This window comes from Anarhichas minor, unplaced genomic scaffold (assembly GCF_050575085.1).
Source record: "Anarhichas minor isolate MPS153535 unplaced genomic scaffold, ASM5057508v1 ptg000074l, whole genome shotgun sequence".
Classification (NCBI taxonomy): domain Eukaryota; kingdom Metazoa; phylum Chordata; class Actinopteri; order Perciformes; family Anarhichadidae; genus Anarhichas; species Anarhichas minor.
Window position 1 is genome coordinate 2735577 of NW_027466520.1, and position 26706 is coordinate 2762282.

The window sequence follows — 26706 nt, forward strand, 5'->3', positions numbered from 1 at the left end:
AAACTGTAACTCGACAGAAAATGAACAATGGACCACCTTACTAATCATCAATTTAAAAACATAAACCTCTGAAACAATAAAGTATTTAATTATAAAGAAACACCAACACTTTTGTTGTTCCCCAGCAACAATAATGTATTAATATTTTTCTAATATTTTCTTATATAAAAACTTTTAAAAGTAATTTTTAAAACATCCCATAACTTTAAAATAGAAAAAAAATAGTCAGTATTAACACATTGTTATGCCATTGATCCTGCCCAAAAACCATACAGTAGGGTTTAAATAGGAATATTTATCTACTTATTAAAGTGAAACAGTGTCAACAACCTGACCATCGTAACGTTCAGAAGGTGTGTCTCATGAACAGGTAACTTGTGCATCTCTTGTCATCATTATTTGGATACACAAAATGTCCCGCGGATCCCTCAACATCCCGGCTCAAATGGAAATATGTGATGCAGCTCTTCTGACGGTTGAGCAGTGCAGACGGGGTCAGCCAGGAAGCAACACGATGAGTTCCCAAACTGACTCACTGCTTCTTTGTGAAGGATTCAAATCCAGCCAGTGATGTGAAAACAGTAAATAACTATCCAGCTCTACAAATACAGGTCTACACAAACAGTGTTCACAACCTTCACTTATGTAAAAGAGGAATCAGTTATCAAAAGAGTTGTAGGTTAACTCTCCGATTATTGCAACACCCACTTATCCTGGGTCAGATTAGACATTTAGACAAATATATTCACCTAAAAGAGGGAATTTAGAGTTCAATCCAGATAACCTGCATGTCATTGAGAAGTTGCAGGAAAGATGCAAACTGAAAAAGTTTAAACTCATTTGCTGTAAAGTGACAAAACTAACAACTTGTTTCTGCTCTTTGCACACTATATATATCTATAGAAGTTATTAATCTACACCAAAACTATCTGTCTGCTAGATACCTACAAAGGGTACATATACATATATACATATATATATAAAATCATATTTAAAGAAAAACGTGTTCCTGGTGCAAAGCAGAAATGTTTTACCTCAGCATAATAAATTAATGTAAAACAGCTCCCTAATGAGGAAAATTAGAAGTTTAGCAGTTCATTTCTTTACATCCTAACATAACAAGACTTTAGTCATTATGTCTTTGTCACAGATCCTGGATCAGTGAGACTCGTCTCCACAATAACTACTTGCAGTGGTCGACGCTGGCCACCGGGGGTCACTGTGGGCTGTGTGTCTTTGTTTTGGTCAAGCGGTGTGTGTGTGTTGATGCCTCTGTGTGTGGGCAGGACGGGTTGAGTCAGGCTCTATATTTACTCTTTATGTGTGTGTGTGTGTTTGTTTTAGAAAATGTGTGTGAGCATTGAGGGGCAGTCTGTGCTGAGACTCTCAGCGGGACACAGAAACCACAATATCCAAACACTGTGTGCTGCTCGGCCCTGCCCATCCCACGTGGGTGTGCGTGGGAGATAAACGAGAGGCTGGTTTAAGATCTAGTTCAAAACATGTTTCTCTGAGGCAGAAAAATAATACTACATGCTATTTCTGAGCAGGTTCACAGAGTGTATTTACACTGGGAGAGGGATCCAATTACTCTAAAAAGTCAGCCGTTGCATGCAACATGTGCCTGATTTCTGACTGTGCTTTAAATGGACACCATTTGTCCCACAATGCAATGCACAAAGACGACAGAGGAGCTACTCACAACTGCAAAACAAACAAACAAGTGAAGGAAAGCACAACAACAAGTGTGGGACTAATAAAGGATTATCTTATTTTATCTCTTATCTTTCGTACGTAGCTGCAGGCTATTTCAACTTGAAGGGTCAGCTAAGCTAACTAGCATACTTTAGTATCATTTTAAAGCTTTAAACAAAGAGTTCCAGGCTTCATCTTATCAGCTTCCCTCTTAGCCTCTTGTACTTAAAACTGGGCTCTAGTGTAACGTCACTTAACCAGCAGAACTGCAGCTCTTTGGCTTCATCCACTGATGACTGATGACTCTTGAGAAGTGTTTGTACGACTCAAGTTTTTGAGATGGAAATGAACGGCGAGGGGAGATCAGGACACAGAGAGAAGAAACAGAAAATGGAAAAAGGTCAAGATAGAGATAAGTGCAGAGAGAAACCAGATCTTATACGTGAGGCTGCATCAGTGGATGCAGTGACCTGGTCTTCTCCTCATCGTCCCGCCGTCTCTCAGGGGTCAGCCGCTCTGAGACCCGCAGACAGTAAAGCTCCCTCACAGTGTCTTTATCTGTCTCTTTCCTTCAGGATGCCCAGCCAGGCGGAGACGAAGGCAGACAATCTTCACAGACACAGACGTGCCCACTGCCACCGAAGACTTGAGCAGGCTACAAACTAATCCCAACATGTTCGGAAAACAGCTTTGTGTGAAGCCAACGTCTGCAGAAAATGTCCAGCGTTTAACCAAAACCACCAAGAAGCAGGTGTCCATTTCTTTCAGTGCTCCTCATAGGTTAAAAGCACTGCATATATCTATATTTATCTTACCATGTGTACCAGATTGTTTCATCACAAATCCAAACTTAAATCACAATTTATACAAAAAAGTGAAAAGACGTCGAGATAAAGCGAGATATTCTGGCTTGTTTCCGCTGCAGAAAAGACTCCACTCTACTTGGACTTTGAGGAGTAAGTGAGTTGAGTTGCAATAACAGCTTATTCTTGAGCGTATTCTTTGCTTTTTTGTTTTGTTTTTGGGGGTATTTTTAAGTGTGAAGTAGCTGGTTAACGACAGTTGTTGACAATTGATGTGCATTTAAGGAATGTGATTGCTCTTTTTTTCCCATTCTGTCAAAACTCCAACTATTCAGCACTGATTTATACTGATGCTTTCTATTCAATTATTCATTTCTAAATGTTGTAACAATTTGCAATAATGCGATGGGATTCAGGTTCAACTGTACCGATTATTTTTTGTTTTTGGAAGTGGGAATATAACGTTTTACTTGTTTTGTTGATATAATTCCCAGAAACTGGTATCTTCAGGAAAATGTTGCAATAAAACAAGATGGTTCTGAAAATCCAAAGTGTTCTATTCATTACTGCCTACATCTGCTATTACAGTAGAGGACAATATAGCGGTTACATGTTATGTTTTTCTTATTTACTCCAATCATTTTAAAAATACTTGCTTTATGTAATTAGACCTTTGCAACATCTTTAGCTATGCTAGCGTGGCTCTACTACGCTACTACTTTGGTCCAGACTCAAATATCTCAACATCTATTGGATGTATTGCCATGAAGTTAAGGTCAGATATTAAAGGTTCCCAAAGGAAGAATCGTACTAACGTTGGGGATCCTCTGACTTTTCCTCCAGCACCTGCTGCAGGTCAAATTACTCACTTGTCCAGTGAAATGTTTCACTTATGCATTGAAATATCCAGAAATCTACAACATGGATTGGTACAAAATTGTTCCCAGATGATATATCCTCTAACTTTATCTCCACTCTCAACTTCTCCTGCAGCGCCATCATCCAGTCAAACATTTTAATTTGTCCTATATTTTGGTTTAAGACCAAATTCCTGAAAAAAGAATGACATTCAGCCTCAGTTATACTTTGTTTTTAGAGCTGATTAGCAAGTTTTAAGCTAACCTCATGAACACAGTAAAAATGTATACCTGCCAAAAAAGCAGCATTGTTAGCATGCTGACTTTAGCATTTATCTGCATGTAAGAACACCCTCACAGAGCCGCTATTGTGGCTGTAGACTCCTGTTGTTTCCTTGTCATGTTAAGAGAACATATCATGTCGCTGGTGAAGTTGGCAGCTGTATGAGCTAACAAAGACAGGCGACGGGACTTGACAGTTTTTAAGGTGATGTTCAATGGGGATTATTTCGTGGCAGAGACTTCCTTTTCTTCCTGAGGGTGTCAGGAGATTCACAGTAAACAGAGTGTCACATAATGCATGCGCTAATTAATAAAAAAATAAAAAGATCCATTCAGGCAAAGTTAAATACCCTAAAACTCTGACAAAACCAAATTAAAACTTCATGTTCTCTGTGATGGAAGATGTGGCCCGGAGAGTCTTTCCGTCAGTTCACCCCTGATATTTCCAGCTGTAATATTCTTATATTATGTGCATATGTAATAGGTATTAGTGGGTTTTAGGTGTGAGTCAGGGGCGTCTTTGTGCATAGAGTCACTTTGATCCTCCAAATCCAACTGTTTCAAGAAGGAATGCTGCAATAACACACGCACACACACACACACACACACACACACACACACACACACACACACACACACACACACACACACACACACACACACACATGCCATTATAGCAGATATCCATCATCACATCACATGTCCACACAGACGAACACACTCAGAGCAGCTGTAGCTAAGTTTAGCCTCCATCAGGTCACGACGGAGAGAGAAACACTGCTGCTGTTTTAACAACCACACGAGAGGACCTGACATCGTGTGGGAAAGATTGAGAACACTCTTTGCGAGTAGCCCGTGTGCTGAATTTTGAACAAGTGTAACCTTTCCCGTGAAACACAAATCTGTGAGTGTGAGCCAGCGTCTACTCGGAGGTCATAACTCACTACAAAATGCACGACGCAGAGAGCGCTGCGAGAACTTGTAAGTGTGCGATCAAGCGATGTCGTTTGCATACTAATGTGCATGTATCAGAGTAGCAAAATCAATCAACACGCCGGACAATCAGTAGCCTGGCATTGAAAACAAGTATTCATTATCACTCCCACCACCACCACCCTCCTTGTCTCTGCATAGAAATAAGAAGATGACATCAATCTGCATGATTTCATCGCCGCACATGTCACAATAAGGTTAAATGCCTCCCAGAAGGACACGGCTTAGTCCGATATCAAAATGCTATGCGCTACTCTTGACACTTGTAAAACATCTTTTGACAGCTTGGCAAAACTTCCTCTGGTTTTGATACGTGCCATTCCGCAGAGCTGTGTGTCCGTGTTTTCTATTCCTGTCACCATGGCTATGAGGACACAGATAGGTGGAATCCTGGTCTGCAGACTGTGAGCAGCTGTATTTGCCAATGAGTTCATCCGATGGGTTAGACGCTACAATCCCGCCAGGCTCCCTCTGAGCATGTGTGTGTGTGTGTGTGTGTTCGGTGTGTGTTTACCCATGCATTTGGCTCACATGCCCGGTTGGTGTGTATGTTGGATGCATGTATTCGGGGTGATACTCCCTCCCGGAGGCAGCGAGGAAAGGGGCAGCGGACAAACGCAAAGCCAACAGAGCCGGGACATCACAGAAAGAGACAGGAGGCTTTGGGACGGAACAAGTCTGAGGGCCAATAAAAGGGTGAGGGAGGGGTGTACATTGGATTATGTGTGTCTTTGTAAGGGGGTGTTGGTATCCTTCCTATCATGGTATCACATGCCCGCCGCCGCAGACAGAGCAGAACAAAAATACAGATGGAGAGACCTCGACTATGGACGCGCACTTTACCCTCTTTTCCTCTCAACTCTCCTGTCTTTTCCCATCACTTCCTGCTCTTTGCTTTCAACAACCTCTTATCCTCTTCTCCGACTAATGTCTGATTCTCTTTCTGTCAAACGTTCTTTAGTGCAGCTCGTCGGCTACATCTTCTTTGACAGCACTTTCTGCTTTTAATGTTTCCTCCTCTCACTTCCCTCTCACTGCTGCTTCCTGACTAAGCTTTTTCTCACCAATTAATCCTCCTTTTGACTGTTCCTCTCCAATCTCTAATCCTCTCACCCCTTATCTTTTGGATGGATAGCTACTCCCTCCTCTACAGTTCGTCCCACAGAACCGGACTTCTCTCTGGCTTCCAGCGCCTGCGCTCTCAGGGAAACATGTGCGATGTCGTCCTGGAGGTCGGCGGTGTGTCTTTCCCTTGTCATCGCGCCCTTCTGGCGAGCTCCAGCGAGTATTTTTGGGCTCTGTTTGGAGAGACTACCGCAGAGAGATTAGCGGCCTCCATTAGCCTCCCGGCGCTAACACCTGAGGGTTTACACGCCATTCTGGACTTCCTGTATTCCGGTTGGCTCAACATATCATCGCCTACACTTCCTGTCCTGTTAGAGGCAGCCAGGTACTTGCAGGTGGAGACGGCCGTGTCAATATGTGAGCGCTTCATGACTGATGGTTTAAATGCGGATAATTGCTGTTGTTATGCTAACCTGGCCGAGCGTCACACCTTGTCAGATGCCCTTGAAGCTGCCAATCAAACCATTGCTGTGGAGATGGGGACGCTGTTGCAGGAAAGCAGGGATGACCTTCTCGGGCTAAATATGCAATCGCTGATGGCGGTGCTCGATGCCGACGAGATACCTGGTGTCAAGGAGGTGGAGCTCCTAAAGCTGGCTCTGCATTGGCTGGATGAGAATTGGCCCCTCCCTCTCCTGAAATCAAATCTCCTGCTGAGTCATCTGCGCTTCGGATTGGTGGCCCCCTCTGACCTCACCGATCTCAGCCACGCCCACAGAGCCATGGCCACACCTCTCATCAGAAGCCAGCTGACTCGGGCGTTGGAGTACCACAGGCTGGGCCCAGCTCAGCCAATCAGACAGAGCAAACAGTCGACGCTCAGGGCGTCGCCCAATCGCGTGCTGCTTGTGGGTGGAGGATCCCGCCCTGATTGGCCGGAGCAGCAGATGCTGGCGTTTGATCCTAGAAGCAGGAAGTTTTCATCTCTGAGCTCCGGCATCCCGCTGCGACTGAGAAATCCCTGCGTGTGCTCGGTGGGGGGTTTCCTCTTCGTGATCGGCGGAGGGGAAGTGAACGAGGGAGGCGAGGATGGGAAGAAGTCTGTCACTGTGGCGACATCCAAGAAGGTGTGGCGCTACGATCCCCGCTTCGACCACTGGGAGATGATGGAGTCCATGCTGGAGGGGCGGGAGCAGTTCACCTGCTGCGTGGTGGAGGATGCTATTTACGCCATCGGGGGACGACACACGCGACCAGATGACGACACACACACATCTATAGCTTCTGTTGAGTTTTACGACATGGCCACAGGATCGTGGAGGAGAGGAGCGAAGATGCCTCGTCCCCTTTACGGCCACGCTTCTGCTGTGCTTGACAAAGGCATCTACGTGGCAGGCGGACGTTCGAGCAACCAGGGCGGCAGTAACCGAGTTGATAACCAGGACGACCGCAGAGAGAGCAGCAGAGAAGTCCTGTTCTGGGACCTCAAAGGCAGAGTGTGGGAGAAGCGAGCGTCCATGACCATCGGCAGGTTCAGCCACCGCCTGGCGACGGCCCACGGTTTCATCTACGCCCTGTTGGGAATGTACGAGCCTTTCTGCGACATCGAGCAGTACGATTCGCAGTCAGACCATTGGACCCGCCTCCGACCGCTTCTCACTGGCTCCTTCGACTACGGGATGGCGTCGACGCCGGCCGGTAATCTGCTGGTGTTTGGCGGGAGGAGGTGGAGCGATGGACAGGAGGTGATAGTGAAGAGTGTGATGGAGTACGATACAAAGACGGATCGCTGGAGAGAGATCTGTCAGCTCCCCAGACCTCTCACTGGGACTGAGTGCACACTGCTGCCTCTTCCAGACTAAAGTGCACATAACGAAAGAAAACTTTTACATGAGAGTGGAACAATTTCACTTTTAGTTGCAACATAGTCTCAAAATGATGAGAACTGAGCACACGTTTTACACAACGTTAATACATTTATAAGGCACTGAAACCACAATCTCTAGTCTTGTCTCACTAGAGGAGAACAGATGTGTACTATCACAGGATATTTAGAAAAATAACAATAAAACAAGTGAAATGTTCTTACTCGATTACTACTTACAGAAACCGTTTGACATTTTGGGGAATAGGCATTCTTTCACACTGAGAATTAGACAATACGATTGATAACAATCTAATAACAAGGTAAAACCAGAAGACAATTAGCTTAGCATTATTAGCTTAGCAGGATTTTAACACTTTGGTTTTTGTATAGATGATACAAAATACATATATCATGAGTTGTTCTCATCTTACTGGTCCTTGACCTAAGCTAAGCTGCTCGTCCACATCTTATAGGAGTAGTTAGACATTTTAACCTTTTGTAAAACATTTTGATAAAACAATCAAGATCGTGTTATGAGCTTTAGAGTTGTTTCTATGCTGATTTGTTACTTTTGGTCATATGCTAGCTATTTCCCCCTGCTTCAAGTCTTTATGCTAAGCTAAGCTACTCTTTCACTACATATAGGAGTTTGACATTTAAGGATGTACACTTTCTCTTATCAGAGTTAGATGAGTAAGATCCTCACCACATCTCATGTCTGCAGGCTAAATATGATTAACCAGGAGACGGTTAGCGCTTTGCATAGATGTGACCTCCCGTAAAACCAGAACTTGTCTTTTTAACAATTCAGTTTTGTGTACGGATTAAACAAACATAAAACCTGTTTATTAATGAGGTGTTTGGATACATTTTTTCCCTTATGACAAGCTAGCTGTTTCCCATTTTTTAGTTTAGTTTGCTACTGAGCTAAGCTAACAAACTTTTGCTTCTTTTGAGTGGCAGAGATATACACATGAACTCTTGGTGAGGAGGTAAATAAGCATAGATCCTAAGAGGTTGAATGATTCATTTAAAAAGAAAAAAACATGTCAAGACCTGTTAAAAAGGGGCATTTGATTGTGTTTTTGTTTTTGTTTTTCGAGTGCATGTCCAAGTCCAATCACTCACTGATCTGATCGATTGTTGGAAAGAAAAAAGTGCAATTTAACTCTTTGGCTTTGTCATTTTATCATCTCTACTTTTAAGTATCTAGCGGATACATTCATCAAGAGCTAATAACAACCAACCTCTAGTATGAAGTGATATATAAGGTGTTTTGTCAATATTGCTATGACCGATTGTGACAATGTTCCAAGAGGAGGAATAAATCAAGAGCCAAGGGAGATAAAGGGGATTTTGAGAACAAGTAGATGAGAGGTAAGGAGATTTAGTAGGACGAAGGTAAGTCCTTAACAAATGTGTTTTCGGGAGGAGGTTGAGCCAGGCTGCGGAGGAGGCTATCGCCACATAAGAGGGAACAGAGAAGAAGGATATAAGGTGAAGGTGGAGGAGGAACAACAGCAAAGCTAAGCTGAATATTTTATGGAAGACGAAAGTTCAATGCATGTGATATTCCTGTCTATTTACAAGCGATGAATTATTTAAGTTTTCTATAAGATAGATATAGAAATAAAAGCAAACCGAGGACATCGATGGTGTTAGTCTTATGTTCTTGTTTTCCATCTGTACTGACAACCAAATGGACAAAGTAGTAGGTGCAGCGTAAAAAAATGCATTTGCAGGAAATCATTTGCATGATTTGTGAATAATAGCTACGTAACCTGCTTGAGTTCATTATTCATGAATGTTTGTGAGCTACAATGAAATATTGTTAGCTAAACATTTTAAGCGAATTTTGGAAATTTTGCCGTTTCAATACAGCGTTTTTAATGCGATACTGCAAAAAATGTGAATAAAATATGGGAATGGAATCACGGCTATAGTCAGTTGGTCTCATCTGAAATGGTTTCAGATGAGTTGTACTGCAGGAGAGTCGTTGTAGCTCTCGCTCAGCTGTGATAGTAGGTATGAGGTGGCAGGGAATATAATTGGTCAACTGGGAAAAGGAGCAGAGTTGAGTTTCTAAACCAGAGGATCTCCGCTGGTTTGTCATGGACTCTCTCTCTCTTTGTCCCTTGTTGACAGCGACGGTACAGCAGCTGTTACCGGCGCTCATCACATCCTCCTTCTCACCGTCCACCGCAGCGAAAACAAACCACAAATACACCTCAATCCAAATGACCACACTTTATTTATCCACTCTTCTCGTTCCGACAGCAACATGTAGAATGATAAATAAATACTTATTATTTTACCATCATTTATAGATTGGACATTAAACAATCTTTACTCAACGGTCCCCAAAAATAACCTGATATAATTAGAGAACATTATCCAAGACACTTAGTTTGCACTCTATAAAGAGAGATCTACCGTATCTAGAGATTTCAAACACAAAAACAGAAAAGGAATACTGTGTTTATCTACAATACAGACATGCTACTACAACCAACCACGGGCAGCAGCATAGAAAGAGCATTCAAACTGTGTGATGTGTGTGTTTATTGGCGTGCGTGCAGGTCTTTGTGTATCTATGTGCACGATTGCGCATAGTTGTGTGCAGCGTCTCTGAAGCCATTTGGCAGCAGCGTACAAATAACAAACTAATATTTTTTTTATTAGATCCATATTTCAATTCCTATGCAAATGTTTCCTCGTATTCTCCACGATGCATGCAGGATACAGAGAGCCAAACGGTCTCTGAGGAAGAATCCACTCTTAGAAAACTTTTACACAGTTATTATGATATAAGTTTCAGGAGATATTTGATGATTTTCCCTGCTTATTACTTTAATTAGAGATTTCTTTTCTATGAGGACCGAAACAATCCTTATTGTTTTCAAGTGCTAAAGCCTCTGAACACCCACTCATGTGTTTTCACTTGATTAGACCTCTGTTTAGGTTGAAGGTGGGCTGGAGCTTTGATGGGAATTCACAAGCTCACGAATCTACCAATAAGAATGATAGAGGTGTAATGTGTCCCGTCCTAACTGTAGCAGCAAAGCTGTAAGGGGAAACTCAGGAAGATGACAATCAAATACGGTCACGCCCACACTGAGAAGAGGTCTAATCCACCAGATTAACTGAAAAAAATCAGAGTGGGTGTTCAAAGCCTTTAAAGGGAGGTTGACCGTTAAAGCCACGGAAAATCAAAAAGACGAATTAAAACAGGTTCAGAAGCAAATAACAAGACGGCGGTCTGCCCCCGTTGAAGGTATTTCCTTTATGTATAACATGTCGTCCGCACTCCAGAAGTGGCAGTAATTTGCCTTTTAAAACTTCAAAACACCAGATTGAGATTTGAAAAAAAATAATCGTCAATTATTTAGTGGCAACATTTGGCTAATTTAACCTCAACAGACTCTTTGTTATAGGACAGGTACAGGATGCATTGGTACAAATAATGCATTCAGTTGAGTACAAAATTACAATTTAGCATTTTGTATTTTTACACAGAAAAAGGACGGTTGATCTTGTCCTTCTCTGACACTGGTTACCTCTGTTGGGTTTGTTTGTCTGTTTGTGAGCATGATTACGGAAAAAACTACAAGGTCTGAACTCTCCAAGTTCCTTTTTTCGGTTTGTTTTGTTGGTGTGTTTGTTGGTTAGCAGGATAACAGGAAAACTACTGGCTTGATTTTCTTTTTGGTGGAAGGGTGTAACATGGGCGATGGTAGATCCCGTTCAAATTTGGAGCATATCCGAATGTCCTTCTAGTTTAAAAAATGGATTTCTTCGTGACCGTTATGGACTACATGAACTCTTTTAATGTACATATGTGCACGTAAAGTATTTTCATAAGACATATGTGAAAGAAATGTGACCTATCCATAAGATTAGGGAATGCAATCAAAGATATTACAGTTTCTCTATGCAGATATAAAAGGCTTTGTTTGACCATAAGCTGTTTTTTATGGACATGTAATTTGCATAAAACAATAATAAAATGTCATGCATTATAAAAATCGAACTGAAGATGTTTCATGTTTCCGCCAAAGTGATTGTGATTGAAAGGAAACATTTAGGTCTCGAATTTAATTAATGAGCTCTAATAGAGGCAGCTGATCGATATCAATGATTATATTCTAGGACGGGTCTCGCTGGAGGTGAAGTCATACTGACAGTGAAAATGAAGCGACAGCATGAGAGGGAAGCTGTTTTGTGCAAGAATACTGTTAAAAAGTGTTTTTAGGGTGGACTTTTCCTTTAAAGGCGTCTTATTCCAGGAGGCGAGTGTGCATGATTCAGGTCCAGCCAGCCCAGCACAGTACTGTACGTACTTCTACCAAACCAGAACAAACAAAAAGTCTGCTAATTGTTCTTTGCTGTAACACACACTGTACAGAAAATATCATCAAGTATAAGGCTTGATAGAATACAATGTACGTCTATGAGACACTGTGCAGTCGGTATAAACATGGCACAACAAGCAGGATGAAACACTGTGGCACAATGGCGGCTCGTGAAGATACGACTCTGAGGTCTTCGTCCACGTCAGGAGGAACAAACTGATGAAAGTCGTCCAAAGTAAGCACTTTAAAAGAGCACGAAAGCTGACATGTAATACTGAAGGATCAGTTAATCGTCCGCCCCTGAGCCAGCTGGAGTGGCATAACCAATCAGCACGTAGATTGATGTGACACGAGGGCCACACAGGCGTCTCCTCAGAAAAGCTGTCATGGTGCACTTGAACCCCGCGGCTGCCGAAAGCGTATCGGGATGTGGAGCCAAGCTGTCCCTAAAGCCCGTCGCTGATCGCAAACCCCCGATGCGTCAAAAAACGTCCGATGCTGTTTGTTCAACTCTTTCCAGAATCAGGAGATGAGAGCAACTCAAGCATGAGTGTGTGTTTGGTGTGTGTGTGTGTTGGACTCGTCAGACGTGGGTCTCGATGTAGGAGTGCGTGTGAGAGAGCGAGGGGGTGAGGGGCGGGCCGGGGTCTGAGTCAGCGGTCGAGTCTGGCTCCTGAGAGAACAGCTCCTGATAGGCTCGTTTCCACTCCTGGAACTCTGCCGACGACAGCTGGGGATTGGCCAGCAGCCTGTCAATCAGCGCTAGCTCCCCCTCCCTGTCCTATGGGGGGGATGCACAAACACAGGAGGGAGAGGGGGGGAGGGTGCACTTTTTTAGATTCATAATTTTAGACCACTAAACCTTTGAAACGCAGACACACGTGAAGCAAAACACACACTTAACGGGATACACTAAGTTCTGGGGGAGAGTTCACATTAGTTACACTAAGACCATCCAGTTGTTCTTGGTACATTATTAGTTTTACTTCCACAGCTCCTCTAATGCTACATGTTCAGTAAGGAAGCTTTCGTAAAGGGTTACAAAGTTGTCACAATTGATATTGATAATGATTAATCATGTATTAATGTTGTTGTTTTTAGACATCAGCCATTAATTAGAATAGTACTTGGGTTTGGGATTATCAAAATAGCTGCCAGTTAATTTTCTGTCAATGGAATAACTGATTAATCGGCTAATTATCTCAGCTGCTTAATGTTGGGCAATTTATAACTGTTGTATGAGCTCTGTCAAATCATAATTTGTTAAGTAATTAAAGACCTTTACACACCAGGGACGTTTGTTTTCCGCGTGATTAATTTGCACGGCATAACATTTTTTAACTTTCACACAGAAAGCAAATATTGCGCAGCAAGTCATTTTTTTCGGAAGAATTATGATTTTTCTGAGCTTTCGCACTGCGATTAAAAGCATCGACCAATCACGTTGTGCAGAGCGGACATATTCAAAACTTACACTGGACGTGGTCACCGTGCCGTCGACCGTTGGTTTGTGTACTACGCCTCGAGTTCACAATGTTAAAGTCATTTTTAGGTGACAAAGATTTTACAATTAACTTTCATGAAGTGAAAACACACTGTGAAAAGGTTAAAGTTGTAAGACAAAATCACGGAAAACTCCCTGACCAGACAACGTCGTGGAAGAGACCCGTCAATCACAAGGTAGCCCCGCCCTAAAGCACACTCTGCTTTATGGTCTATTTGACTCTAAATGAACCATAATTTACTAAATGAACATGCTGTGAACATGCTGTATTGAAGAAGACTTGAAACTAGAGATTGAGACCATAAACTCATGTTTACAATGTTTACTGAGGTAATAAATCAAGAGAGAAGTAGAGTCATTTTCTCATAGACTTTTATACAATCAGACTTCTTTCTGTAACCAGAGGAGTCGCCCCCTGCTGGACATTAGAAGTAATGCAGGTCTAAGGCACAGGCAGGCAGCGCAGACAGGATCAACTCCTTCTGTTCTTTCCTTTCACAATAAAAGCCCTAGACACATACACTGCGTAACTGCGGGAACTCAAATTCTCTCAGAGCATTTTTGCAAAATGAAACTCAATAGAATATCTTATACTAGCTTCGACAATACAACAATTTACTTCCTGGTAATTGGTCCTCTGTCTGCACGAATCTACTCAAACCTTTCTATAGAAGTGTTTTGCATCACTGCCAGTATTAACAGATTTAGAAAATATATTCGCAGGCGAGGATTCCGCTTTTTTGTGTTGTTTATTTGTCACGCTCCAAGTGTGTAAAGGCCATAAAGCGGTAAATATATAAAACATTTTCCTTCTGAAATGTAGTGGAGTAGAAGCAAAAATAAAATACGTCGTACCTCAAATCTGTACTTAAGTAAATGTATTAAGTTACTTTCCACCACTAGATTTAGCTTGTTATTTAAGCTGTTAATTTTGACAAATAAAAGACACGTGGAAAATACGCTTTTGTTTTTTCCACAGCAACCACATCGGATGAGTCGCTGCTAATCACTCAAATACAACCTGGTGCAGTTCTGGGTCTGCCAGGGTCACATGGATGACTTTGGTGTCTACTGAGGGCTCTCATTATTCGACAGTACAGTTCATCCAAAATACCCCCCAAAAACACTTGGTGTATTCCTTTAAGAGACGCCAGACAGGGAACAAACATGTAAGCTCCTCCACCCAGCCTGCACCGGCAGACACGTGCAACCAAAGCCACGGACCCTCGCAAAAAAAGCTACCGTAGCTACACGCACAAGCAACAAAGAACCCCGCCCACGTACAAGCAGGAAGCAACAAAGATGCAAACTCTACAGACACAAAAAAAAGAAAACAGCCACAGAAAAAGAGCCATTCACAGGCACCCAGCCCAGAAACAGTACCACTGAGCTTATAGCATAAAGCCACAGATGGCTGCTTGACAAAGTTCTCAAACCAGAACCGAAGAGACAGACTGGGACAAATGACAGCACTGAAACTAACCAGACAGAGACAGCGTGTGTGTGTGTGTGTGTGTGTGTGTGTAAATGTGTACATCAGGGTTAGAAAATCATGGTGTATAACAGCTAAAAATGCACATGGAGATAGTATCGTTTCATCCATTTCACCCCGCTCACATTGAATGTGGTTTTTGTGCATTTGTGTATAAATGCATGCCAAGAAAAATACACTATGACGAAGGTAATACTTTCAGTCTAAGTTGAATGAGAAAACCCAAAAGAAAACTTCTCAATTGAAGGGGTGAAAAAAACAGCGTGTGAACAAAGAGAAGGGATCAATTGCATCATTTTCTTCTGCAAGAATTGCAACAAAACGGTGAGATATGAGTGAGATATGAAGTTCATTCCAATTTAAAGTTACAATCCTTAAGATTTTTCTGAAATGGACTCCTGTTTGGCCATTAAATGTTGTGACGTTCAGTCTCTAAATTGTTCCAGTGTTGGATTCAGATTGCCTTCACACACAGAGGAATATTATCTCATTGACAACAGCTTCACTGTTTACCGCTCAGCCTCCTACAGACGTATCATAGCTGTATTAAGTCACTGCTAAAGCAAAGCAAACGTCTCCTGCTGCTACTTCACATTCAAAGTTTTCAACTAGCAAATCACAGCCTGCTGTTTTTTTTTTTATTCAGCATTTGCAGAAAACAAAATGTTTTTAGCATTTTTTCAACAACAGATCGGTTTTAAATTTTGCAGGAGCAGCGAAAGTGAGCTGTGAGGTGAAGAGCTCCAGGTGCTCCACCGACTTCTTTATTAAAACAACTGGAGTTTGTTTGGCTGCACTGTAAACAGTAAAAACACCAGTTGCTCTTCTGTGATATTTCTGACAAAGTATAGCTGCTCAATAAGTGTTTGCTGGAGTACGTGCAGATACCACCAGGATGGACATCTTAAGGATTATAACTTTAATATAAAACAAATCTTAAACCAAAAAAAAGGTTTATTTGAAATCTAAAAAAATCTGTAAAACGTCTCAAAAAAGGAATGAAAATGTAATTTATGTATGCATGATAATCTATGTAAATGTGCTCACTTGTGTACATTTATGCCTACATATTTCCTGCACGTGTGCAGACCAACCTTGAGCGTGGAGGTCAGTATGCGGAGGCGGTGCAGACGATCGTTGAGCTGAGGGTCGGCGGCCCGCCGGAGGAACGACTGCCTGCACTCTGACTGACCTTTGGCGTCCGACCCGCGACCCAGAGGACACACCCCGCTCTGCTCGCACGCACGGAACAGGTCGCCCAGGGAAGCGCCCTCGCTGCCGCCTTCACGCAGTCGAGGGAGGGAAACAGAATCGCACGTGTTAACGTTGATTTAAAGCCTCGTCCGTTCAACAGATGATTTAAAAGGGCTGTCAAAAATCAGATCAGATTGAGTTTTTATCTCAACCACTGGAGGACAGCAGCACACACCTCACCACTATAATGACTTGTATTATAATAATGAGATCCTCCTGTCTCTTTCCCTTCTGCCTCAGGGCTGTCCTCTCTCCTTTGTTTTTTTTTTTTGCTCGACTAATTATATAAGAATTCACATGATTATTATACTTAGTTGTTTACTATTTCGGTTTTCCTCTCTGTACGCCGCTGGCTCACCTTGACTACCAGTACAGTATTGTCTCATTAGCCTCATTAGTGAGGCTCAGCGTATTACCGTGTCACCCTACTCGATACCGATGATGATTTTAAATGGAAGTGTGTCTGCCTGAGAGCGTTTTTTTAATTCTGGCACATGCACTGACGTCAACGTCTTCACCTTAAAATAATCTTTTATTCGGTCTCTAGTGGCTGTCACTCAGTGTCAGACATATTTTCTCCTCTTCTGCTCTCGCTTGACGTCCGCTCACCCCCCACAATACATCCCTACATGTACTCTCTGGTGCTCCCGCTTGGACTCACCATTGTGTGTTTGCTGTTGTTCTTTCGCAGGGGGCGTGAGCAGTGTGTGTAGGTTGCTGTCTCGCGGCAGTGTGAAGCTGCGGGGTTTCCCTCCCTGGGTTGCCATAGGAATCAGCCTCTGCATGGCCATGGGCAGCGGGACATTCCTCTGTGCGGGGAGCGTGTAAACGGCTCCGGCCATCATCGTCCCACCGCCCGGACCGGGCTCAGCAAAGACGGCGTCCTCTGTCACGCAGAGAACAAGGAATAACAAACAGTTCTGCTCAATTGAAATAAGCGAATATTAACTAGATCCCTCGTTTTTATACGGGACATAAAGAAAACAACTAAAGAGATTCAATATCCAGCCTAAAACCTCTTCAACGTATTATTTACTGACAGTCTGGCCGTGTTCATTTGTTTCATGTCTCGTCTATTTTGTGCTCTTGTAACAGAGATACAGTGTGTGTGCTTTGGGATTGTGGGAGAGCTCTGACGTGTGTCCTTGTTAATGTTACTGTGTGTCATTTGGATTAACTACTATTATCTATGTATATGTATGTCTTTTTATGTCCATATATTTGTGCCTAAAGATGGTGCATCTCAAGGAGCTTATATATATATATATATATATATTAGTGCTGTGGTAAAGGTTGTTAAACATTACACAGTATTTATTTTTTGGGAAAAATCGGATGTGACCTGAATATAATGGCAACACATGAGAGGGAATCAATTAAAGCATTTAATTGAAAGATTAGATGTTCATCAGCTGGTTGGATCCATGAAGCGTCTGGTGTGTCAATGTGTTACCTAGCGGTCCAGTCTGCAGGTAGTGCAGTCCAGCCTCAGTCAGCGGCGTCTCAATCAGGTCCTGCCAGGAACGTCTCTGAGACGAGGAGGAACGGCCCGGAGACCCCGTCTCACTGCTGCCCCCTGCAGGACTGGATCGGTACTACAGGAAACAAAAACGGACAGTACCTGTCAGTAATATTTTCTAGGATTTTATATGTGTTATATGTTCTGGAGAACTTTCCGATCGACGAAAGGTGAGGCTTAAAAGAGCAAAATAATCCACGAGTCCCCAGTTGATCGTGGTGACTTTTCTTCAGTAAAATGATTGTTTATTGTATGTCAGTGCAATCATTGTTCACTATAATAATATTACTTAATTAGTTAACAATAGTTAATACAAATTGTGTTAATTGTCTGGGGACAATCACAGCAAAATTAATGTCAATCAGGCCTTTAGTTGTTGAGATATCAGGCTTCGGACAGACGGACACGCACCTCTATAGCATCACATCTGTACTGCACGTCGCTGCTGCTGCTGCCCCCTGGTTTCCGCCCGCTGTGCATGGTGCCGCCCCCGAGAGGACCAGGATGGTACTGCGGCTCTGCGGCCACCGCGGGGGCATCGCCGCAGAGGAAGTCCTCCTGGGAGGAGCGGGAACGAGATGTCTCCGTGGAAGACAGTCGAGTGGTCCGGCCTTCCAAATAGGCACTCATCTGACGGACGGAAAATGAGAGAGGTTAAGATGTGGCAGACCTCAATTGATCGCCGGGTCTCATTCAATTGTGATATCACACTTGAGAAAAGGATTGGACCCGGCGAGGAGGCAAGGTGATGATCGAATAAGTGTGCGAGTGAGAAAGAAAGAGACAAAGACAAAGGTAGTAATGAGTGTTTGTGGAAAAAGGCAAAGACCAAAGATGCTTTATTACAAGCATGTTAAAATATTATTATCTCCCCTGTGTGATTATATGAAATAAAACACTGCTGTATTGCTGCTGTTGTTTTAGTTTTTTTCATTTTTCATTTAGGCTAAAAAAATACGAGACATTTAATGTAGAGCAAAGCAGCGGGTGGGCCAATTATAGCGTCAATTATACTAAATCTGGCCCCACCACTCCCTGTAGGCTAAATTAGCAATAACTTTAACTGTTAAAATGGACTGCGGAGGAGCACTGAGCGTGATTATTGCCTTCAAGTACAGCATGTACTTTATATGAGTGTGTAATACAGTCGCGTGTGTGTGTGTGTGTGTGTGTGCGTGACTCACTGATGGAGGCCGTGGGTAGGTATCATATGGAGGTGGGGGACTGTCCTGTTTGGGGCTGGAGGTGGTGTCATCCTCATGCTCACTCTCACTCCAGTAATCTGCAGGAAACCCACACACAGGCAGTCAGAAACACCATCTCTCTCACTCTGGGAATACCATACAAGCATAAATGCAATGGGAAGAGGAGTATTAGAGGGTGGGGTACTTAAAGACACCATCATGCCTGTGAGCGAGTCACTGAGCGAACCCTCACCCTGCTCCTGGCGTATCCTCTCTCGCTCTGCGTAGCCCACAGTGGCCATGTTGAGACGACTCAGCCATCTGACAGAAAGGAGGAACATCCAGCTACAGTGAATCATGTCTATATTACAATATCACAAAAAACATCCGTTTAGTAATAGTTCGCTTATTTGCTTTCTTACGGAGCGTCAGATGAGAAAATCGACACCATATCTCATATCTATCAAGCCAGGAGACGACTACTTTAGCTTAGCTTAGCTTAACAGCGAGACTGGCAACAGCGAGAAGTAACAGAATCTGTCTTTCCTGTCTGACAAAAGCAAAACTCTTTCTGGTCCGTATGTAGTCACCTCAAGTATTCAGAGTCTCTGAGAATTTTTCTCGCAAATATATGACTTCAATTTCTTTCTCATAAATGTTTCATATCAGTTTTGTCCTGGAAGTGTATCACTTCAATCTCAGAGAATATCCAAGTCTTTTTCTCGTAGATTTCTGTTTTTTATATTAACTCCCTTCCCGGATTTCTTTTGGCCCATATATACGCTGCCGCTCACTAATTAACACATTATATCTTGTTTGTGTAATCAGCATCTTTTATTATTTTCACTTTGACATGATCTATGTCAGATTTCAGAACTGGAGTCTCAAAGGAAATGTGTCTTGCAAATTATGTTTTTCATACACGTATAAATAATGTGCAAATAAAAAACAGTCTTTCCTTTCATCATCAAATGGAAAACACACTTGTCTTGTGCTTTGGGGATCGTAAACAGGAAGCTGCACTCTTGCCACCCAGCGTGGAGTTTGCCCCTCTGCGTAACCTCCATCCGTGTTTAGCACATGCTGCTTTACCTGTTCATGTCATCCACTCCATCTGCTGCGAAGTAGAAACTCTTGACCTTGGGGTGACATGCTTTGAAAGCACTGGAGAGACATGGGGGGGGAGTTAGTTCAATTCAGACATAAGCGTATGTGAACTGCACATAAAGCATAAACACATAAATATGCAAGAGTTTCCATCATGGACTTACTACTTCTTGCGACATTCACTAGCCCGGTCGATCTTAAACTCTGGAAGACTGACGAAACCCTCCGCCTTCTCATCCTGAACCGGAGGAGAGATGAAAGAAGAAATAATAAGCTAATGGGGAAGGCTAGAGGAAAATGTCAACGGATGATTCCAGGTTATTTTGATGTGGTTTATTTCCCACAAATGGGTCGTGCTAACTTTGCAATTGCCACCTCTGTTGTAGATATTCAGGGAAACGAGGACTCGCTCAAAACAACGTACATTTGCTTCCTACCGCTTTCCAAACTAATGAAATTTTTACATAAATCATTTCAAACCATTGTCTCTGAGTCTGAGTGAAAGCAAACACTGAAACAGCCATTTTAATGACTGCACAGGGCTCTACATCTGGTCCAACCTGCCTGTCGGCTTGTGAGGCTGTAGTTACAATAGATATCACTTATTTTGTGTTTGTGTTTGTGTCTGACAAGACAAAGAGCCTAAAACCACGCTAGCTGCTCTACTTTTTGAGCTAAATGCTAACTTGCTCACAAAGACAATGCTGACCATCTTAGTTATAGTGTGTTAGCATGCTAACATTTGCTAATTAGCACTAAACACAGAATACCCAGCTGTGGCTGATGTGAACGCTGTTAGTTTTGCAGGTATTTGGTTTAAAAAAGCTGAATTTTTGACCTAAACTCACTAAAAATCACAAATGTTAATGCCACGGTGGCGATAGCGAAAAAGTCAGGGGATCACCAAAGTCATTAGGATTCATCTTCTAACTACTGTGGATACTTTAAATAGATTTCAGGGCAATCCATTATATAGTTGCTGAGATATCTCAGTCTGAACCAAAATGATCATTAACCTTTGCCGCTAGCACGGCTAAAAACCATGAAGGTCTGATACTCAATACTTAACACAAATTTAAGCTGAAATCCGGCTAATATCTCCTTTTGCTACTTCTCCAAGGTAAAGTCTTCCTGTCTCATCCTTGAGCTGTAATATTCAATCATAAAGTTGGACTTCACGGTAACTTCTGCACAATGTTCTCTCCCTTTGTCTTTGTCACAGAGCACCGACATAACTATTTCAAAAACTTGCATAGCTCTTATTGAGATACAGCAAGCACAGGCTATGACACATTTCATCATTGCCTCTTTGTTTCAGATACTTTCTTTCACCGAAGGACATATATTCCACAACAAATATATCTTAGTGTCAACAACAGTTCAGGTAAGAGGAGGACACGTATAAAAACAGACTCACCTCCTCATTGATGTACCAGTACAAGCAGTTGTCCTTCAGAACAAACCAGTACTTCTTCCATTTCTGGGAAAAGTAACCCTTGGCATCTCTCTTTCTCCACAGCCAGCCCTCGCAGTCTCCTCTGCCCAGCGCCTTGCAGGAAACACGCCTCCGACTCAGGGAGGCCAAACTCCGTCCTGGAACGAAACGAAGGGAAACATGAAGACGGGCAGCGAGAATATAAAAACCAGAGCACTGAAAGAGAGCTCTCTCACACAGTATAGTGTGAATAAAAGCATTCGCAAAATGCCAAATCCTAATGTCGCAATTATTCTTGGCAACAGTTCAGTCCCTGGACTTGACAGAACGCTGCTGCACTGCAGTAGGGTAAGAGGTGTTTCATACAAAATTGCCTTTTGCTTCTGGCATAGAAGCCCTGTAACGTTGTTCACAACAGTCTCCTCATTAGAGATTACCGGGGGAAACTTGGCTCCCGGTCGAGGGCCGCCGAGAAACTTTTACTGTGCTGTATCAAAAGTCTTTCTACTTTGAAGGGGAATGCAATTCAATTTTCCATTCATTTCTGCGGCAGTGGAAAATGCAGCGTACAGTATATCTGTAAAGGAAACAACTCTCTACCGCACGAGGAAACTAAAGCTCAAACACGTAGTGTGAAAAGGGTTGAGGTCTAGAGAGACTCTGCAGATAATGAATAAGTTATGTTCTCTGATATAGCGGAAACTATACATCTTCAAAATGTACAAAAGTTTATTTTATTTTCAATTTAATTCCTGTGCAGGAACTAAAGGTCTGATACCATCACCAATTTCATTTCTAGGTTTCAGCACTGCCTCAGCCAAGGACCAGCAGGAGTAACTAATATTCAATTACTTGTTTGATAAGAACACTACACTGAGCATTTAAATCAGTCTATAAATCATTATCATCACATTCATATTCAAACTTTGGTTTAATATCTGTAAACAAACAAAGCTGTTGCCCGAAAAAGTGCAGATGGAGCTAAAGCTTTCGGAGCTTCTCGCGTTGGCAGATGGTGAAACGGGCGAAAGAAAAATCACTTCAAACATGTTGATCCTCGTTAGTGTGGTGAAGGAAGAAAAAAGAGCTTCGGTCAGAGAGGCAAAGAAACCGATAGAGTTGGAGAGAGGACAGAGAGGAAGCAGAAGGTTTTAGTGGTTTATCGTTTTGATAAACACTTGCTCTGATTAAACATAAAAGATACCGATTATCTGAACCATGGTCAAAAGAAATCGGTGTGAACGTAGTTTTCATCTTCAGAGTAACACAAAGAGTTAAATGAACTGGAATAGATGTACCATATACAGCAAACATATGGAAAGCTGCCTCGCCAGCAGTCCTGTCTGGAAATATGTGAAATGAGCACGATGTGTTGAAATGCAAATACAGCGGCCGCTGCACCGAAATGTGAGAAAAAATATATATTTCTTCCTGACTGTGAAATTATTCGGTTGTGGAGAAGTTAATAATTTGACAGCTCCAGAGGTATAAACTCCTAACTTGTGGGATATAGATCGCTGCAGTCAGTGAAGTTTCTATCCATTACTCACCAGAGTAATTAAACAAAATATGCATATTCACTACTCTGTTTTGTATAAATATATATTGATTTGTTCAGGTTTTGGGTGGTTGGTTGGACACCTTAAAGCGTTGTAGATATTTGTCACTCTGGTGGGAAATCTAATAGATCAACATGACTAATAAATGAGTTTAAAAAAAAACATAAATTATATATAATAATCAGTATTTGCAAGCCTCATCCTGGCAATAAATCTCAAACAAAATGATTAGGTAAAAATGTAAGTAATAAGAAAATATTCGCCATATTTCCAGCCTCATACTGGGACTAAAAGGTCTGTAGAACAGCTCTGTATATAGTCAACTAAAATGAAAATATTAGCGAAAGACAAACCTACATGGAAAGACAGAAGAAAATCCCCTCTCTGTCTACAAAAATAAAATAAAATGAAGCATGTATTTGTACAGCTCTAATAGTTTTCTATAGTTTCCTTGCGAGGCGGTGTTATGTAAACAGTTACACAAATTCATGGGAAGGAACTTTGTATTTTGGGGCTAAATATGAGAGAGAATCCAGCTACTGTGTTCAATGCATTTCTAAAAAGTAATGTTCAATTAGTCACAATCACAAGTGTCTGTTAGTAAATGCACAGCAGGTCAGCGACACATGCAAAAATATTAAGTGGTTACAAATTGACTTTTCATTGAAGTGAGAAACTTCTTGCTGTGATGAAATGAACAACATTTGCATATTAATGGCTTCTGCACTAAAAGTAACTCAAATTATTATGCAAAGCAGAATATTCTATTTTCTTAAATTATGTCTGGATGGGAAATTTGTCTACAGCTCAAGCACATAACGGAGAATTATGTTTCCAATGACGAAACAATAATGAATGAGTATTTATTTGGGTTAATATGAAGCCTGTTATTTAATGGAAATTCCTCTGCTTCTGCTTGTAAACACGGTAAAACCAATTAAAGTGTCTGAATTTTGTCTGTAATTGGTGCCGAAATCCATGTTTTTTTCGCTGAAACTTTTTAGGAAATTATTAGAAGATTAGAGACCCGTAAAATGAAGTGTTCTTAAGATAATTGGTTCAACTGAAGCTACTCTCACATTTTGGCACTGCAGCGTCCATTAGCTCGGCGTCCCTGAGAGAGTGAACGAGGAGCAAGTGTTGGAGTGTGACGGCCGCTCACACACACAAAAAATAGCAACCTGAACAGGCTTCTCTGCTTACCTCTATTCTTCTTCCTGTTCTTTGACTGCAGAGAGGAGGACTGTTGGTATGTCTGAGAGAGGGTAGGAAAGACGACAAGAGGAGGAGGGAGGGTGAGATAGGGAGGGAGAGAGCAGGCTGTCAGGATGAATCAGTGGCCTTTGTTTACCACAAAGAATCCCGGGATATAAAAGATGACAGATGTTAGCGAGCAGACGAGAGGAGGCAGAAGAAACTTTCCCTCATTATCTCTTTCTCGCAGAGACATGCCCTCGTGTCGGGGTGGAAAAGTCGACCTCACGAAAGGACTTCAGCAACTCTCACACCTCTAAACATAGAACAAAGGGACGGGAAGGGAGGGGCGGCACAATAGGACATCCAGGTGATGGGAGGAAATGAGAGAGAATAGAGCTCAGGGGGGGGGGGGCTCTGGGATTAAACAGAACATTTTCAGCAAGCAACACATAAAGGACAAACATCTAAAAGAGGGGTTTCCCTGTGAGTATGGGCTACTTTTTTAACTTCTATTTGGTCACATTTTGGTTAAACGGCACTATTAATGTTAAAGATAATGCGTTAAAAGTGTGCAGGATTAGCCATTAGCAGCTCCTGTTTGCAAAGTACCCATGAGTGTACAGACAAGTATCACTGGAGTACTTTTATACTGAAGAACACCTACAAACGTGATGATTCTCAGGCCAGACCTGGAGTTATAAGGAGCATCTTTTTCCTGTATTCTAAGCAGGTTTATGGAATCGTGACGGACATCGACGAAGATAATGATATCCTCGGAAGGTGCAAGTCCCACTGAATTAAAGTATATGTGTTCATGTCTGCGTGTTCAGATTTGACTGAGTTTTGACTTCAAGAAGAAGGTGTTTTGACGCACCTGTCCCTTCAACTGTCCCGTTAAACCACTGCTCTATAACATTCAACCCTGTGCCAGCATATTTGAGGTGTGACCTCTCCCGACAGGTCAGATCAGCTCTGATGTCACAATATTACGCATGTCCGAGTCTGGAGCTCGGCCACTCGCAGCCCCACGCTCAGCGAGACAGATCACATGGGCCCGCCCACACCCACTGACACGCCATCTGCCATCGCGGCACACTGTAAACACATTTCATTTCCAAAGAGATGCCATCAAGACGTATGAGGTCACCGCCGGCCAAACGGACTGTCTGGACCTGAGAGCGCCGAGCTCAGACGGACAAGCGGGGCGGACAGATGTCATGAAAGAGACAGGGGGGGTAATAACGAGTCAGCGTTCGCTCAGACTTTTCACTACGGCGCTTTTTCATCAGGAGTAAAAGCTCAAACGTTTGAGTCGTGGCTGCATCAAAACAAATCAGAGAGAGGAGTGTTACCTCATTTAACTTGTTGTTAATATGAGGAGGCAACTGAGGGGGAAGTCAGAGGAGTTCCATAACCTTGTTTGATGTAATGTATTTAACTACATAATGCAATCTTGAAGCAGCTGATCTGCAACTTACTGGAGAATGAGCTGTATTTGTCACCTTTCCAGTGCTGGTAGTGCTCTTTCTTTATCAAATGTTGGCAAAATATTTGTTGCTACGAGCTCATTGTTGTGCTGTTGACGTTCTTTTAAAGAAAATAGTTTGACATTTTGGGAAAATACAGTTATTGCCAAGACTCAGAAGAGAAGGTCGATGCCACCCTCACGTCCATACAGTAAATATGAAGGTGCAGCTGGTTAGCTTAGCTTAGCTTAAAGACTGGAAACAGGGGGAAACTGCTAGCTCACTAATTAGTATTTTAAATATTGTTTATTTAATCCTTGGCCCTGCTGTAAATAATACACATATGTAATGAAAAAGATCAAATAGGAGACTGACGTGATAAATGGAGGCGGGGTCTCTCGGTGGAGAATCCCTCTGATTTGTCTGGAGGACGTAGTGGGAGGGGCTTTGGCTGTGGTGGCTCCGCCTCTTGGCGCGTTTGGCCGTCTCATTGGTCCGTTTCCCCGGACGAGCCGTGTGGGAGGAGTAGTCTTCAGAGCCGGTCCTCTCGTCCACGCCGGACAGTCCCACGTAACGCATCAGTGTCGCCTCTGGGGAATCATCCAATCAAATCAGCACAACATAAGCAAATGTCCAAATATATCAACTTCACAATCAATGGTGCGTTAGAATTTTTACTTGTTGCTTATGAGCCCAAATTTTTGGTTTTATATTCTGTTCTATGTTCTTCATCAGTGCTGCTTCAGTAGGTTAATTATACACTTATTATACAAAGAAAACACGGTGACAAAATGTCACATTACTCAAAGATTGATTTAAATTAAGCCAGTAGTGTTTGAGATGAAAAATAATTTGTTGACCTTTAATCAAAGCAGCATTATAGAGCTAATCAGTTATTCTTAAAATATGAGAACACAGCAGATGAATCTGTAAAAGCCTTCAGATGTGATCAAATCTAAACTGGAAAGTGCACCACGTGTTTTCTGAGTTTTAGTTTCAGCGCCACCATCGGGCTGACTGGTGCTGATTTAACACAGAATTCAGTGGTAAAAATCTGACTATTGTTTCTATCTGA

At 42.4% G+C, this 26706-nt stretch overlaps 2 protein-coding genes across 2 annotated transcripts in view; one reads left to right on the forward strand and one right to left on the reverse strand.

The window, feature by feature from the left end:
• The first annotated feature begins 5757 nt into the window (after positions 1-5757).
• Positions 5758-7557, forward strand: klhl34 (kelch-like family member 34). Its single transcript, XM_076080151.1, has one exon. The coding sequence runs from the start codon at positions 5758-5760 to the stop codon at positions 7555-7557; it is 1800 nt and encodes a 599-aa protein (XP_075936266.1).
• A 4940-nt stretch (positions 7558-12497) lies between these two features.
• Positions 12498-26706, reverse strand: part of cnksr2a (connector enhancer of kinase suppressor of Ras 2a) — a 41203-nt gene continuing 26994 nt past the window's right edge. The window contains exons 13-24 of the mRNA XM_076080468.1: positions 26007-26221; positions 24172-24223; positions 21392-21567; positions 20139-20212; positions 19960-20031; positions 19121-19188; positions 18868-18965; positions 18095-18313; positions 17618-17759; positions 16826-17050; positions 16005-16192; positions 12498-12695 (exon numbers count right to left, since the gene is read on the reverse strand). Coding sequence (XP_075936583.1) covers positions 12498-12695; positions 16005-16192; positions 16826-17050; positions 17618-17759; positions 18095-18313; positions 18868-18965; positions 19121-19188; positions 19960-20031; positions 20139-20212; positions 21392-21567; positions 24172-24223; positions 26007-26221 — 1727 coding nt within the window. The remainder of the gene's footprint in view (positions 12696-16004; positions 16193-16825; positions 17051-17617; positions 17760-18094; positions 18314-18867; positions 18966-19120; positions 19189-19959; positions 20032-20138; positions 20213-21391; positions 21568-24171; positions 24224-26006; positions 26222-26706) is intronic.

Excerpts from the sequence above, each read along its gene's own strand:
- klhl34 (XM_076080151.1), top strand. The coding sequence starts at position 5,758 with ATGGATAGCTACTCCCTCCTCTACAGTTCGTCCCACAGAACCGGACTT.